The sequence below is a fragment of the Lutjanus erythropterus genome, chromosome 15 (assembly GCF_056507025.1).
Source record: "Lutjanus erythropterus isolate fLutEry1 chromosome 15, fLutEry1.hap2, whole genome shotgun sequence".
Lineage (NCBI taxonomy): Eukaryota > Metazoa > Chordata > Actinopteri > Lutjaniformes > Lutjanidae > Lutjanus > Lutjanus erythropterus.
The window spans coordinates 1,808,703-1,826,175 of NC_139331.1; the positions used below are offsets into that span (position 1 = coordinate 1,808,703).

General features: G+C 38.6%; 1 protein-coding gene across 1 annotated transcript in view; it reads left to right on the top strand.

The window, feature by feature from the left end:
- Positions 1 to 17,473, top strand: part of slc16a10 (solute carrier family 16 member 10) — a 59,661-nt gene that overhangs the window by 17,291 nt on the left and 24,897 nt on the right. Inside the window, exon 2 of the mRNA XM_084737371.1 lies at positions 15,522 to 15,666. Within this exon, the coding sequence (XP_084593497.1) occupies positions 15,522 to 15,666 (145 nt within the window). The remainder of the gene's footprint in view (positions 1 to 15,521; positions 15,667 to 17,473) is intronic.

The window sequence follows — 17,473 nt, forward strand, 5'->3', positions numbered from 1 at the left end:
GTTTCACCCAAATCAATGAATGAAGGAAGTTGTTTGTACAATTTATTTATACTGTGAGGCCTGGCCCACAGAAGAACTCTGCTTAGACAGCATCATAAGAAAGAAAGCATTTCATTTCAGGCTATTTCTTGGCCAGGAGCAGTAACTCCATTGGTTGCCAGGCCACCACTCTCAGCCAAGAAGAAGAATAATGCATGAAAATGCTGTCCAATATATGGTTTGTGTCCATCAACTGATTGAAAGTAAAGACATGAATAGTCCTGCATCAAAACAATAGGCTTAGGTGGTATCTTTTTTTTTTTTCACGCCTTCCTGACATCTGACCAGAGTGTACGATATATATGAGGGTATTTGTGTGAAAAAACAAATTATTAAAAGCTGGTGATAGAAGTCATTGTAGCAAATATAACATTGTCTAGTTTATAATGCTTTGTGTCTTGTATGTAATTAGTCTTCTTAGACAGAGGAGATAAACAACCTTATTCTACAGATTACTGCTGAAGGACCCAATGACACTTGGCACTGAGATACCAACACATCATTTGGCTGAACGGAGATGATTTACACATGTATCATGTGGCTAATAAACTGCTTGTATAGTTAGAAGAGGTCATGTCAAAATAAAGTTATATGTGGCAATATTTTTATGATTCTATATCTAGTTATATTTAATCAATTATCAAGGAAACCAAGGCTACAGAGCAGAAATGACCAGCCAGTTATTTCTTTTCTATCTCCAAATAATTCTTCCATTCCCTGTTAATAATTAAGTATTACTAATTTGTTAGCAATAAATTCATTTAATTTTATATTTTTATTTTTCATCAGTAAAAAACTGTTGCAACTTCAGTGTTTCAGATGACTTTATTCACAGTGATGATATTGAAAATCATACTTCAAGATTTCGAAATACCTTGGTATATCGTAATACCTTGATACAGCCCAAACCTAATAATGAAATCAAATTTCATGTGTAGAAGGAGCAACGTGCTATTTAAAAAGTTACAGTGCCTTTCTATGGGTGTTCTTTTAAAGCTTTTAAAAGAAAATATTGAACTGTTCTTTCAAAAAAGTGGCATCACTTCTGTATATTTGTGCCATTTTTCCAGCTGAATCCCAGGATTCCTCCCAACCTGTTTTCAAAGTAGATGTTAATTGGGTTAAAATGTAACATGCCTCTTTCTGTGGATCCTAGAGATTGTAACAGACTGCAGTCAGGGGCTCTAACAGCTGGCCTGCATGGGCAACTCAATTTTAAAAAACACACACTACATGGATTGAATCGCTCAAAAAAACCTTGGCTATTTTGAAGTATACACCGGTTAATGTTTGACAGACCATTTGATATCAGGCGTGTGTAAGCTTGAGCCCGAGTTTAGGTGAAGGTTGTCAGGAGATAAAGCCAAGAGCAGGTAAACACTTTGGAAGCAGAGCAGCACTTCAGCGGCAGGAGGAGGACCAATTGTTTGGCCTCCTGCACATGACACACATCATGAGGCCACACAGGCTGTGGTCTGAGGGGGCTGGAGAACACACAAGAGCAAATGGCTGTGAAGGCCTGCTCTTAGGCTCCCTGTTGTCACTATGACAACCAGGTTGATTGACAGGGAGGGATTAAAGGTGCTGATTTAGTATTCATCTCACCCATAATTATTGTGTAAATGCACCAAGACATTAGTTAGATATTAAACAGTCAATACAATCAATAATATGTGATTTATCACCCTGCAGAAGCAGCACAGTTGAGGTGTTTGAATGCAGTGTGGTGTAATTATACTTCCATTACAGCACCAACATTTTTACAGTAAGGCATGTGTGAGAACATTAAAGATACACCCTGATTTTGTTCTAGCACTCCATAATAAGCTTAATAGGGGCCAGAAAAACTTTGAGTTGTTTACTCTCTTCTGTCTCCCTGAATGCAGCACCTTACAAAACAAGATCCAGGACATGATGAAATTTGTAAAGAACAGGTCAGAGCTCATCCTGCACATCATACATCACTTACGGTACCATATGAAACCACACTGACAAGATAACGAGATTCTGAGGGACATGATCAGTCTGCTCTTTTTATGTGCATGGAGCCACAGAGGTACCATCTATGAACAACAGCAGACATAGAGAACAACACTATGTATTAGGACAGCATAATAAACTGTTGCAATGAGTATTTAGTACAGCAAAACAGTTTTTAAAGATGCTGTATAACAAAGGATTGAATGAATCATCACTCAAGTTCTCCTCAGCTGTAGTCTCGTACAGCCAGAGGGAACATTTGCACATCAGAAGGTGAACATTGGGATAAAAAATGACTGCAAAATTAAAGGTAATAGCTGTTAGCTTGTGTACATTCATACCATTAGCATTCCAGGAGCTAATTTGCCGTTTTATGGTGTGTAGGTTGCAGCTCAGAGGGTGTTCTTGTTTCCCAAGGACTTTGAAAATGCAGATAGTAGATGCTGTGAAACTACGGCCAGTGGCAACACTTATGCTGTGCATCTGGAGTCAGACCATGTCAGCTATGGATCATTTAGCTGTGTGAGGTCATTGATTTGTTTTTTCAGTTCACAGCTTTACAGCAGTCAGCATGGTTAAGCAAAATTGAGCTAATAAAAATTAGACTTCCACTCAATAATTCCACACAAAGAAGACAGATGCTGATGTTGCTCCACATCTGTTGGATTTGTACATAGGTCACTGTTTGCTAATGCAACATCAACTTTATGAGTGGATGTTTGCCACTGTTATGTTATAGATTTTTGCACTGCCCCCAAGTAGCCAAAATATAAACTAGAAGAGGTCCCAGCCAGGCAACAGATTGTAAAGCATCTACTGCAATGTTACCACAACTACCAGATGCAACCTGCAGAGATTTGCAAAGTTCCCCCAATGAAAATGTGACACCCCCATATGTTGTCTCTAGGTGAAACAAGATTTCAAACTGAAGCAGTTGTTGATCACTTGCAGCCCCTACTGGCTTTTTATCACTACACTGACATGTGTGATTCTAGTGAACAATGTCCAGTGAGAGTGAGGACAGAGGACTGATAGAGAGCTGAACATTATGATGCCACAGTGAAGTTGACATTTGGTGTTTTGAATATAAAATGTCATCACATAGCATTCAACGTTAATTTTTTTTAAAACTTGCCCGGTCGAGTGAGTGGGTCAGAAATGCTTGCTTGAAGTCAATTTTTACTTGCCCCTGAACAAATTGTTTTATTTATTAGCAGTTATGAAATAACAAAGACTAAGGTTAATTGTCGTATTTAATGTAGGGCTGAAATGTCCAGAATGCTAAAAAACATCCATCCAGTTTTTCATAGTCCGATGCAAATGTCTTTTCAGTCTAAAACCAAGATATTCAGTTTAATATGATAATAAACAAAGAAAAGAGGGGAATCTCCATATTTGAGAGACTGGAAACAGCATTTTTTTCCATTTTGCATGAAAAATTACTCTAATAATTAATTTTAATTGTTAAATTCTTTTCAACCTCTCACCCAGCTGGGCAGGCAAGTTTCCAGATTTACTTGCCTAATATAGCATTTTATTTGCATCAGGCAAGGCGATTCTAATTGTTGAAACCTGCCACCATCATTTTATCCTATGAGATATTTGCGTTTAATTTTGTCATAATTAGTGTATGAGTTTTTGTGGAATGGCATAAAAAATATGCTCAGTGAGGTCACAGTGACCTTGACCTTTGACCACCATAGCTAATCAGTTCATCCTTGAGTCCAAGTGGTCATCTCTGTCAAATTTGAAGTAATTCCTGCAAAAACCCATAAAAACAAAATGTTTTTTGAGATTTTTCAAAAATTGTGAATCACAGAGGTCCATCAGCAGTCCGTCAGCAGCTGATAGTATTCAATGTTAGATGCGAACAAGCTCCAGATCTTTGCTGTGATAGGAGTTACATGTGGAGTTATATGTGAAACAACAAATAGCGTGACTGGCACATGAAACGACAGCATTCAAAATGAGTGCAGATATAAAACGAGAGGTCAGCTTGCCAATGTGGCAGTTTTTACGGATTTTTTTAATTTGGACAATGACTACCAGAGGGCTTAGACATTTGGAGGGATCTGCAGTAGTGCATTGCAGGGAGCTGGCTGAGGTGGAGCAGCTGGAAAGCTTTACTGGAAACAGGGATATCACACTTGGCGTGCTGCCACTGTGACCTGACCCCTAGATATGGATGGATGGAAAAACTATCAGAACAGCACTGCATGTAAACTGCAGGAATACAGTTCCTACCAAGACCAGTAATACAAAAAAAATCACCTTATCACCTTATTGGCTTCCACCCTTTGGAGTAGACAACTTGTGGTCAGTCACAAGCTAAATGATCGACCATTAGCAATATCTACCGATGTGAAACTTCACTATCAAGATAGATTATATAGCTATATTGCCCAGGCCTACAATCTACCATTTTAATCTGAGGCATTTCCAAAACTAGTAGCATATGGAAGAACCCTAAATAAACTACATATATCTGCAAAGTAAAAATGTTAAAAAAAAAATGAATTTATTTGTATTTATTTATCTATAATCTCCTTTTGTCTGCAATCCAGTAACCTGTATGAAGGATTTATTGTAAAGCTTTGATGCTACGTTTTCATTCTTAAAGCAGATACCAATCATGTAACTAGTTCTGCAGATATTGAGTAAAGACATATCCAAACTGTGGCCGGGAGCCATCTCTATACTATGCACTTAGAAAAGGGGTGGACAACAAGCTCCCCCAATCACCAGCCAGCTCTGACACACCACCCCGTTCCCCTTTCTCTGACACGGGACACAGCTCCCATTTAACATTTTTCATATGGTCCGCTCCTTTGTATCCCCTCCAGAGAGAAGTTATTCCAAATATGCATATGATGTGTTTTCTCTCTGCTTTTTGCAGACACATAAATTACTGGCTGATCTCTGACTTTTTTGCTGGGTCATCAAGTATAAGGTTTCACTTCCTGTGGTGTGAGGCAAGAAAACACATGAAGGACGTGAGTTGGAACTTAAGATACAAGCGCACAAAATATGACGTTTCCCACTGCTTCACCCCCTCCAGAGCCTTCAGTGGAGCAGCCCAGTATAAATGGCTTTCAGCTGCTGTAAGCATGAGATTGAGCAATAGTTGTGAGTCTATATGGTCCACTCATGCCCAGATGTGTATATGTAGCACGGTGAGGCCCTGATTAGGATCATGACTGCGCTCTTTGTCATTGAACAGCAACAGCTTTAAAGCCATACTTTAACAGGAATGGCTGTAGTACAGCGAAACCACATTGGGTCTACAGTTTGTCAAGGGTCTGAGAACAGCAGCAAGAATTTCCTCAGGTGCTTTCATGCTGAGAAAAAGTCAGGCTTCACCTGCAGGAATCTTTGTTTTATAAAATCCAATCAGGCTGCAACTGGTTCTCCTGCATCTACTTACTTCAGGGGGAATTACTGCAGCCTAAACCTTATCAGACTTGACAGATGTAGGTGGGACTGAAACTGTGGACCTGTGCCAGGAACAATCATACTACCCTACACTGCAAAACTGTCAGCTTGAACCAGTATGGATATCTCATAATCAAATCAAAACCATACCGATTTTATACATGAACATTAGTTTAATAGCATAGTCAAGAGGAGTACCACTCAGTGTGTGGATACTTAGTACCCCCAGCCTGGCAAAGCTCCATTCCAGTCTGGATGCAGTTAGAAAGACCTATAGTCAATCGAGCATCAAATCATGTGACAAAGGTGTGCTTGGTGCTTGGTCCGCAGTTGTTCTCGGATTACAGTTAAACAGTACACCAAAATGTTTCTGAAAACATCTGAGGCAAGACATAGGCAATGGTGTAACAGAATGATTCATATTGTTATCAGCACTGTCTAGTTTGACAGTTTAATCTGAGGTGTAGCACTAGATGGACCTGCTGACTGGACACAATTAGATGGACCTACACCAATCAGAGCAGAGAAAAATGTGACATGAGTTTTAAAATCTAAGGCTGCAACTAATGATTATTTTTATAGTCAATTAATCGACTATCATCATTTTCTCAATTTACTGATTAGTAGTTGCTTTAAAATGGCACAAAATTGTGAACATTATTGATCAGTTTTTCCCAAAGCCTAAGATGACATCTGTGAATGTCTTGTTAATTCAAAGATATTCAGTTTACTGTCATACAGGAGTAAAGAAAGCAAAAAATATTCACATTTAAGAAACTGAAATCAGACAGATTTGAGTTTTTCTCTTATAAAATTACTCAAACCGATGAGTTGATTATCAGAATTGTTGGCGCTTAATTTAATAATTGATTAATAATCAGTTAATTGTTACAGCTTTATTAAAATCTGGACTGGTGATGCTCAGTTTTATACCCAAAATTAAATACATGGTTGTAAATAGAGCTATGTATTAATAAGAATCTGGAGATGTGATGTGTATAATGGTACATGGGCTATGATACAATATGTTGCCATATACTGCTTTTTTGGGGCTTTTTGCCTTTACTGAGATAGGACAGCTGAAGATATGACAGGAAAGGGGGCAGAGAGAGAGAGGATGACACGCAGCAAATGGGCCGCAGGCAGGAAGCCAACCGCTGCAGAGGACTGACAGCCTCAACACATGGTGCACACGCCCTACCAACTGAGCTATAGGAGCATCCATATACTGCTTTTTCTAGTTTTAGTAAAACTGTCACAGTATAAATGTGCCACCGTATGCATAAAATCTGAGTTTAAAAAAAATATAATTTGTAATGCAGTCAGGACAGTGAAGATAGATACACTGCCCTCAAGCATTTAGTGGTTTAACATAACACAAAATGAACTGATACAGTATCACAAAACATAATATTGTGATACTTAAGTGTATCAATATTTTCTTACACCCTTAGTTGTGATTGGCTTCACTGGATCTAAGGCTGGCTGAATAGAAGGGGTACAAATACGGATACAGCTATATCTGCCACAGTATGGTTCCCAGGTAGGAATACCCCTAGAACATTTTGTTCAGGCCAAAAATTCCATTTAATTCTAATAAAACCTTTGTCAGTATCTTCAGCAAGGCAGACAATTCCACTAATATTAAGAAAAGAATGTTATTTAAGACATTAAAGCATGAGACATTCATTTGTTAAATATATTTTCAGTAAAATTTAATTAAAGAGTGAAATCTGGATTAACTGAGTTCAGGTCGATATTTTTTTACAGTGTACCTCCTCCTGTTGACCTAATCCTGTCCAAATAGGGATTAGTTATGAATGGTAATTTGTCAGTATTTGTAGTAAATGCATAACTGGGGCTTTCCTAATTAAGGCTAGACTGGATCAGTGTAACACCAAGGTGAACAGGAAGAGCCCTGCTGTAACATGTGGCTTTATTTCAAATGAGGAAATCCTGTGAGCTTGAAAACACATTCGCTGTATTTAATATCTTCCTCACACATACTCTGACACTCCAGCCACTAGTAACAGAAGAGTTGTTGCCCCGGCAACACATGCAGTGACTTGAAATTTAGTTCAACTTCAGTGCTTCTTTGGCGTTCGAAATGGTCGCTCGTCAATCCCATTCAAGTCCAGACTAAACATTCCCACAGAACATATCTATCATCTATGTTGGCAAGTGATGCAAACTTCAGAGCAGACAAAAAGTCAGTTGTGGAGACGTCCCGGCAGTTGTGGCTGTTCTTGTGTTAGTGCAGCCCCCCTCAGGAGGGACATAAGTAATGAGTTTCAGCTATGTGCCAAACATGTTCAGCTTAACATAGGCCACAGCTTGTAAACCCATTAACCCTGCTGTTCGCTCTGCTTTGTTTCTTTTTTTTTTTTTTTTTAGGAGAGTGGGTTATCCTTTCTTTCTAATGAGACAAGCAGTAGGAGTCAAATCTCTGTCTGGGTGTAATCCTGGGTCTCTACACCTTCACTTTGCCAAGCGTGAGTTCAGTACATCACGGTCCACTTCCTGACCCCAGGTCAGTGGGTCTAAAGCTCTGATTGTAATGTGAGCTGGCTGCTGGATGGAGGTTCTTCTGCAGCCCAGTAGACTGCTCTGTCATTACTGCTGCCTGTGGAGGTCCAGTGAGTCTAGATCCTGCCCTGGTACAAATATGCTCTCATCCAGTCAGACAGTCCAGAGGAATATGTTGTCCTGCATGAACACTGGGCCAGGGGACTTGTTGTGAAAAATGTTCTTAAATTTATACTTGAACTTAGTCTCAAGATATTTTCTGATGGTGTGATTTGATTAAGGTACTGAGTATGAACAACCTTACACAGGTTCTAAGAACCCCAGTTGTAACTTATGCACCTCTGATCTGTAAATCTAAAATTAACTTAAAAACGATGGGACCTGTTTCACAGTCAGTGATTTCCATCTATATAATGCAGCACAAATTATGATTTAGTTGGGAATAACCATGGATCAAACGAGAAAAGGAAGCTTTTTGGAAGGGGAGATCATGGTGATGGTAGAGGAGACTGAAGCCAGGCAACACATATTATTCAGTGGACTTAATATGACAAACTATAAAGCCAAACACATTGATAAACTTTGAAAGGATTTTTTTTAGGGTACAGAATTGACCATTCATAAGTTCTGTCCCTTTTCAATTTGTACTAATTGAACATGCTTGGTACCCTGCAGAACCTTTCTCCTTTCCTGTTTTTTGTACTTATATATGCTATGTGAAGGCTTGTGTATGATGAAAAGAAAATGAGGGTTACAAGACGTTGCTGGGGTACCTGTAAAAACAACATATAGTCACAAGTTAGCTAGCTAAATTGCTAATCTACATCAATCATTAGCTAGTTAGCTACATCTCATAGTAAATGTAAGCAAAATGCTAGCCAGCTAGCTAACTAACATATATGTTGATTATCAGGTAGTTAGTTATTTAGTTAGTTAGTTAGCTTTTAGCTAACATTAACTAACTTACCATCACCATGGCTCCAGTGGTGTTAAACATAACCATCGTGTTTGGATAAGGGTGGGCGCTTTCAAGAAAACCTCTGATTGGATGAACTACCTGTCAGGTCTAACACAACTTCAACCAATCAGATCAACTCACCAAACCAAAGCCAATTGGTCGGAAGAAGAGCGAAAACTTTTCCCTTGACAAAAGCCATCAGTGTCATTCTTTGCTCTTCTTGATGAGCAATGAAGATATATTTTCCAGTTCTGATATAACTGACATTACCACAGTAGGTACGCTAACCTCTTCAGAAGCCAACATTGTTTGTTCGAGACGAGTTGTTTCCATGGACGATTCTTGCTGTCAGCGCACATAAAATCACACCCATAGTGACCAGTAGTCCCTCCGAGGACGCTGATTGGCTCGTGCCACCTCTGGTGCAGACACAAACTGACTGAAAGCTTAGAGCCTGGCAAGGTAGATTCTCGCATAATCTTGGGATCTTGCAAATCTAGCTGCTTACCACTGGCTACCAAGTTTCATCAACTGTTCTTAGAGCACAGTGCAAGAAGCGGCGGGACCTGTGAAGGGTCAGTTTTTGCTTATATATTGGGAAATTAGTACACATAAAGAACTGATATAGTAAATTAAAAATTCATTCATAACTTTTGTATAGTTATATATTCTAATAATAAATCCCACAGTTTGGGAACCACTGCTGTAAGGCAAAGAAACTTGGTAGTTACTGAAAGACAAAAGACTATATATTCAGCTACTTGTCAGTGGGTAAATTTAGAGAAGAAAGAGAATAAATACAGACAAAGCATGCCTATGCTTCTATAGTCTTGTCTTCTTGTTGGGTAGTCTCTTAAATTAAACAGGCCTCTTATGTAACAGCAGTAAAATCAATGTGTCTGCCTGGAAAACGGTTCAGCTTTTTACTGCAGTTAACTTCAAGTCAGTTCTGATAAAGACTATAACAGTTTAACATTGTAGTTACAATAAAAAGCATCAACATGTATGAACTAAATTAAGATGTCGGATTAAAAAAACAAAACAAATTTCATGGTTGCCAACTTTTTAGAACATCTGATTAGGAATATATATAAATAATATAAACAAAACATTTTTCAATCTCATGCAATATTCTTGTTAGTGCTTTATCCATGCCTTGTTTAGTGTAGGTTTGGTCAACTAAAACACTTGGACGTGGTTAGGTTAACATCATTGTCATGGTTAAATTTTGACCATTTGTTTGTTGGGACAACAGAATAGGGTGTATGTTCAAATCATTAATTTTATGATACTTGGGCAAAAAGAGAAACACCCTTCCAGTCATGTAGCTTGTGTTCTCCTAGTTTTGTATTTCATGTTATATCTTTGCACCAATGTCTTTAATCAGTTGTCATGTTTCATTTGAAAAGCTGTAACATGATGGAATTTTGGTCCATCACTCAACATCTACACACTTAAATGAATTTCAGACATATACAGTATGTAGGCGTGCTCATGGGAGCTGTAGTTATTCAGTGCAGAAACATTAGCCAAAGGATATTTTTGAAATCTGCTGCACTGTCTGTTCCTGATTTTCAGTTTGTTTCCTATAACTTAAATGAAATAAATGGGCATGATTCAATGGTTCTCGATGTACAAAAATACATCAACTCTTTGTAATATGCAGAAGTTTTGGCCAAATCTTCCTTCTATGAAAATCATAAATATCGACGTGAATTGTAATAAGCTAAAGACATCTTTTACCAGTATTTACATAGGAAATTTTTCATTTAAAAAATCCACTTTCCTTAATGTTACATCTTCATCCTGACAAAGCACCTACAGAGAAATGATAAATCCCACTACAAGGTTTCATGTTAATGTGAGCATACAGAGGAACATCTGCTCTTGCTTCTGGTTTGTTGGCAGTGAGAGCAGTTGATTTATTAACACCTTTTACTCCTCACTTGTTTATTCCAGGGCAGAGACATAGGGAGTTTTAAGTGGTCTCTGGTGTTTAATGAAGCCTGTCTTCATTCTCCATGTTGCAACTAGATTTCAGCCTGAGTATCTTTAGTCAACAGATTCCTGCTACAGGGACAAGCTGTTTATTTGACCATGCCAGGGAAATGGTCTGTCACACCGCTTCAATATGGGCCAAGTATGCCTGTCCATTAGTTGGTTCCATTAACCTTGGTTAATAGATAACTCTTAAACCGGCTGCTTTAATGCAAGCCTTCTGAATTTATTCACAAAATGAAGTGAACAAACCAGGGATCCATTTGGTTAACACTGAGCTTTACACTCTTGGTCTTATTTGGTGTTCTCAGCCGTGATTGGTGCATGTACTCCTACAGGTTTTGATAGCTGCATATGTGGAAAATTAAACTAATTTTTAAAAAGTAGAAATTATGACTTGATTTCAAAAATTCTTACGGTACATACAATATGTTTAGAAGGACAAAATGGTATTAACGTGGTCTTTATTGTATTTACAACACTCAATAACCTCTGGCTGCACGGTACATGTATTACCAACCTGAGTCAGGTGTAACACAGAAAAAGCTAGCCCAGAGTAACCAGTAAACAGCTGAAATATTCATCCCAAAGAAGGGAACAAAGAGTTGAAATGTTTAGTTCAGTGTAACAAACACTGGAAAGTTAGCTAAAATAGTTAGCTCAAACTAATGAATAAACAGTTGACCTTGTTAGCTCAAAGTAACGAATACACACTTGAAATAGTTAGCCAAAGTAACATATAAACACTTGAAATAGTTAGCCACAATAACAAATAAACATTTGAAATAGCTAGCCCAAAGTAATGAGTTAACAGTAGGGATGCGCACGATTAGTTGACTATATAATTAAACGTGCCCACCCACGCTAGTCGGCACCAGAAATACTAGTAGTTTAAAATATTTATCAATATTTCATACATGCATGATGCCAGTTATCTGTTGCCTCTAAGATTTTATGCAGCCGCCCACCACTAGTCGGGGCTGCGGCTCTGTCAGACGGCAGCCCCTCTCGCCCAGTGTGTATGAACCGATCGCCCTGGCAACCCCGGATGTTTATATCGGCAAAGTTGGACAGATGGCAGCTCATAAAACCAGCACGGTTTAGTAGTATTTTAATCTAGAAAAGGGAAATGATATTGAAAGTAGACTGTCAGAATAAACTGATATATATTCAGTTGACTGGAGAAACGTGACCACATTAAGCACTGACACGGACATAAACTTGCAAGTGGAGCTGCTGCTACTAGCACTGCTAACATTAGCCACACTGTGTGGCAGGCTGGCAGCTAACGTTAGCTCCCACAAACACTGTCATCCTCTTCACTCTGAAAAGGTGAAGCATTTAGTGAGTTTTTGTCATGTTTTGTACATTAATGTATAAGGTTTGTATTGCACAGCACAAAGTAGTGCGCATTTTTAGAGTTATTATTAAATAGCTGACACTGCTGTTCGAGTATGTAAGACTAAAAAGGTTCAAACCCAGTCTTCTTGGCAGCACAAGAGGGTCAAACAGCATGATTACTGCTGATAGGACTAGGAAGAATTGGACATTTAACAAAGTCTGCAGTTCAGGAACTCTCAGAGGTGTTACCTCACTGGCTTTGAACCCATTCTGTCTGGTTTACAAGAGGCAGAGTTTTATGCAGTTTTCACTGCTGTAGGTTCAGTCAATGTGGGGTGAGCAGGTTCAGAGCAGAAGGGTTTCCAGCAAAGAGTCTTTAACAAAGCAGACAGACGACTTAGGGCAACTCTTCCTCATCTGTCAGTGTCCAAGCGGGGCCCGCGGCTAACATCGGATGTCACTGGGACAGAGAGAATCCTGATATTACATTTTTCAATCTGAAATTCCTCTTTGTCTGAAGCGTAAATGCTTTTAAATCGAGAGAGCCAGCAGATGAAACCACAACAGCAATTTCCTGTTGTCCTTGAGGGATTCTTTGCCCCACTTGTTCACTGCCATTTATTACATTATGTAGCTTAAAGCGGGCTGATATCCCCACAAATATGAGACCAGGCAGAGTGGACCCCATTGAATTTGATGCATTTTTTCTGACTGCTTTGTCTGGAATAGATCTTAAGAAGATTTGACAGTGTGTTGGCTCACACAGGGAAACCAGAGCAGGGCACTGAGCGAGAGGACAGCAACTAAATATAGGTTGCATGTGAAAATATAAAATATATCTACAGCTCCCTCCAGAAGCCCATGCCCCTCACCTATATGTGAGTCTGAGTAAAGTCATTTTGGCCGCTTGCATCTGCAACGTCATTGGACCTCATGCAAGAACCACTCTTACCAACAGACTGGTTCTTAAATGGTGTGTACAAGTGATTTAGGAGAACTTGTTGCATTCAGCAATTTTCTCGTATTTTGAATTTTCTTTCAGATGCAAACACAATTCATAAGTGGTCCAGACCTGTCATAGAGTCATGTGCAGTCAGTCTGCTGTTATCACAATCAAAGTTTAGTACTAATGATTGTATATGAATAATAACGCATTAAACTAAGCTGGTGAACCTGTTAATATTATCGTATATGTTACCATGACATAACTACTAAGGAGTAAAAAACAAAGATTTTGAACCTCAACTTTTATCCATTTCAGTTTAATTAACTTAACAGTTAGGATTACAGCCTGACAGAGCTACTTGCCTGGCTGTAAACTCTAAAACAAAACTGTTCTCTCTTCCTGTCCTGTCCTACTGTACACAGGGAGCTGTCCACAGTACAGATATGATTTATCTTGCGAGGGTGGCAGGGTGTTTTTATTTGAGGTTCTATACTGCGTCATGACCTCTATCTTATGAGGAAACCTGAGCGTGTATAGTACTCTGACAGCATGGGGTGAGTTGAGGATTCAGGGAGAATAAAGACACAGCAATGACCCTGACACCTGACACGGTGGTCGGTCTCCCGTTACTCGTGTAAAAAACAGACAACAAAAACACTCTGACTCCAGCTGCTCTACATTTTTCCCACAGGTTTCCTCTGACTTTGCTACAGAATTGAGAAAAAACAACTTTGTGCTGTATTTTTTGTGCCACATGTGCAGGCTTGTCATTAGCCTGTCAAATCATTTTCACCTTTACCTGTTCTGTTACATTATCTAGTACAGGACCGGTGATTTCCAAGACCTAAACGTGCCCCAGGCGGCTGTTCCTAAAAACATGTCACTCACTCCTGGCTTTCCCATCCTCCTCATGGTCAAAGAGCACTGCACCAGGGCTTGCACAATTTGTGTGTTTTGTCAGACTTAGTTGTTTTTCCTCTCATATATCCCAGCATATATCAGCGCATATCTGCCTGCACATATGTCTTAAAATAAAAAACAAGCTCAGAGATAAACATTCCCTGCTCTCTGTCTGCCTATAGTTATCTACAAATGCTATTTTTCTTTGATAAATCCCACGCTGATCAAGTTCTCCTGTTACTATCCCATAATTACCCTTCTGCATTGCCGTAACTATGCCCTCTGTATCGTAACATATATTAGAGGTCTGTTGCAGCATGTGACATGGTATTTAACCTTAGACTCACATAAGACTGCTGACCAAGCATTAAAGCAGACTCTGCGGATGTTTCCTGTGGTTGTCCCGATGGTCAGATTTCTTAGAGGCAGATCTGACTTGCACTCCAAAATGAATCATTTTTGTTATCTTGAGCAATAAATAAGCAGTTTTCTATTCTGGTAACATCAGTCTGAAAACGTGAAATACAGAAGGGAAGGAATAAGAGACACACTTTGAAGACACGTAGTTTGAGTTCAAATTCGTCATTCAATTAAAAAATGTTAGTTAAGATTGATTGGGGGGGGGCGACACATTTGATATAAGCCAAATTTTAATGTTTCTCATAATTATTAATTGATTAATTGCTAATTATTTGGTTATTTGTTGATTAAGGATTGTCCTTACAATTTGCAACCCTATTTATTATTTAAAATAATTTTAGACATACCCTGAAAAGATTATTGGATATTTATTGCCTGGATCCTTTTTAGTAATTTCTGAGGAATTTAAGTGAGATGTTACAGTATGTAGATGTTCTCTCCATGGTATCTTTAGTGTTGAGATCGCGCCTAAGTGTTTTCCTGACCACTCTTTCCTGTCCATTCAGATTGTCTTCCTGCTGTTGCAGGTGTTAGTCCTTGTACGCCTAGTCCAGGAGACACAAGTGGTGTCTCTGTAGCTTTTACCAAGAAGGTTCCTTAAAGGTTCCAAAGACAAATGGATGCAAATACAAACAATGTACAATATGATTAATGAACATGATCTAAACAAGGAAACTCACTGTACTGTGTGTGTGTGTGTGTGTGTGTGTGTGTGTGTGTGTGTGTGTGTGTGTGTGTGTGTGTGTGTGTGTGTGTGTGTGTGTGTCAGTGAGTGAATGTGTGCATAGATACAAGAGCAACAGTGTTCTATTATTGCATCACTAGGCTTTGTTTGGTTGTCTTCCTGGAGACAGTTATGTTTGGTGTCTTAAATAGTTTTCTGTTTTGAATGTGAAATGATAATCACTCTGGCTTACAGCTTGTTGTGAGATTTTGTCCTACACTCATTCACTCTGGCTTTCTTCTCTGTGTCTCCTGCAGCGTGGGTGGGCTCCCTCTCCATGGGGATGATCTTCTTATGCTCTCCCATCGTCAGCGTCTTCACCGATGTCCTCGGCTGCAGAGTTACCGCGGTGGGCGGCGCTGCTGTTGGCCTGGTTGGCCTGCTGGCCAGTTCCTTTGTCACGTAAGGAAGGAAATCAGCTTATCAGTTCTAAATGCCGTCATGCCACCACTGCATACAGTCTGCATTACACCCACTCCTACAAGGTTAATATATCAAAATTTAGAGGAAAAGGCATTGAGCCATAGACATAGGCTAGACAAAGATTTTAGTTGACAAAATATTAAAACTTTTTTTAGGCTACATATTTTTTTACAGTTGGCAAATGTGAGAATCGCGTTACACTGTTAAAAAAATAGCGACTCAAAATTTTAAGGCAACATACTGCAATAGATTTTTGTGTATTGAGCCCATCTTAAACTCTTAAGTTTTGAATTAAACTGAAAAAAAACTGCCGACCTATAATCTTAAGTTGAAATAATTTTCTTTTCTTCTTGAGATAAATTTGAATCTTCAAGTTTTAGAAACTAAAAAAAAAATGTTTCACAGTGAGCTGTGAGTCTGACTTGTCATTATTTTGATGCCTGAAATTTAATTAATTTAATATGTCAGACTATAATGAAGCACTGTAGTCAGTAAATTCTATATTAGAACAAAACATCATCACTTAATGGGTTAATTGATCTCCCACAACAGAGCATGCTCCTTTCAGCTTTGTGTGTCAGAGGCTCTGCACTTCTCACTTGGTTGTTAATAATTTCCTGGAATTCTGTACTCATCTGCATGTGAGGAAATATTCACACAAACGCACAGAAATATATCCAAACACAGTGTTGTTATCACTTGTAAGTGCAATAAATAAGTAATGAAATTACAGCTCAACAAGTAACTGTCAAAATAGCATTTAACAAACAGAGCAGGCTGACAGTGGACAGTGCAAGGTGCAAAACATGAGTCGTGATCTAACTGTTGGCAACTTATTTCCTAAAGCAGACAGATTAACTTAGTCAGACAAGACTTAGAAGCCACTTCAGACCTGTATTTATTTGGCCCTTCACCACTAGACAAATCATTTTGCCTTGTTGAATGCACTGTTTAATGTAATTTGCCAAGTCGAAAAAAACCAAAAAAAAATTGTAATAGTAGTATTGAAGATACATCTATTTCTCTAGAGAGCTTCCGCTGCACATGAACTAATCTGATGAGTGTTTCTATAGCTGTATTTATTCAGGAAGTCTCAAGACTAATCTCTTTTACAAAAAAATTACATATATGTAAAATTGCAACAGGACAATTCAGTTACACAAGGCAGTCAAAATATCATAAACAATGCACAAATATTATTGAAATATCAGTTCAGAGCATGCATTAATAACATTAATCAGAGCAGGAGCTATCCCATTAAGGTCCCATGCTCTTTTGGAAAGCACACACATTGTCTTTGTAGAACGAGCATTAAATTATTAAGATTAGTAGATCATCATTGCAGACTGATCTGGAGAGGGTTTGGGGTAGAGCAAATGACATTAAAGATGGTAGTGCTCAGTTTGAAGACACATTTTAAAGGAAATACCTGTATAAAGTTTCTGTAATAAATCGTAAAATCATCATCATGTGTCATCAGAGATTAAGAAAACGTGTTAAGATAAAAATACTTGCTTCACTTGACATGAACACTACAGCTGTGGCTCCTGCTGTGAAATTTCCATTTCAGACTGGAATAAGTGTTTTTGTTTGCTTTTGTCTGCTATAACAGTTAATGCTGAGTTTTTGCAGAATGAGTAAATGTATATCTGTTAGGGCTGGGCGGTATGACAAAATTTTCATATCACGTTTTTTTTTTAAACTCATATCGGTTTCACGGTATTTGATGTTTTTTTTTTTTTTTTCATGCAACAGTCTTCTTACCCACATTTTCTTCTAATGAGAA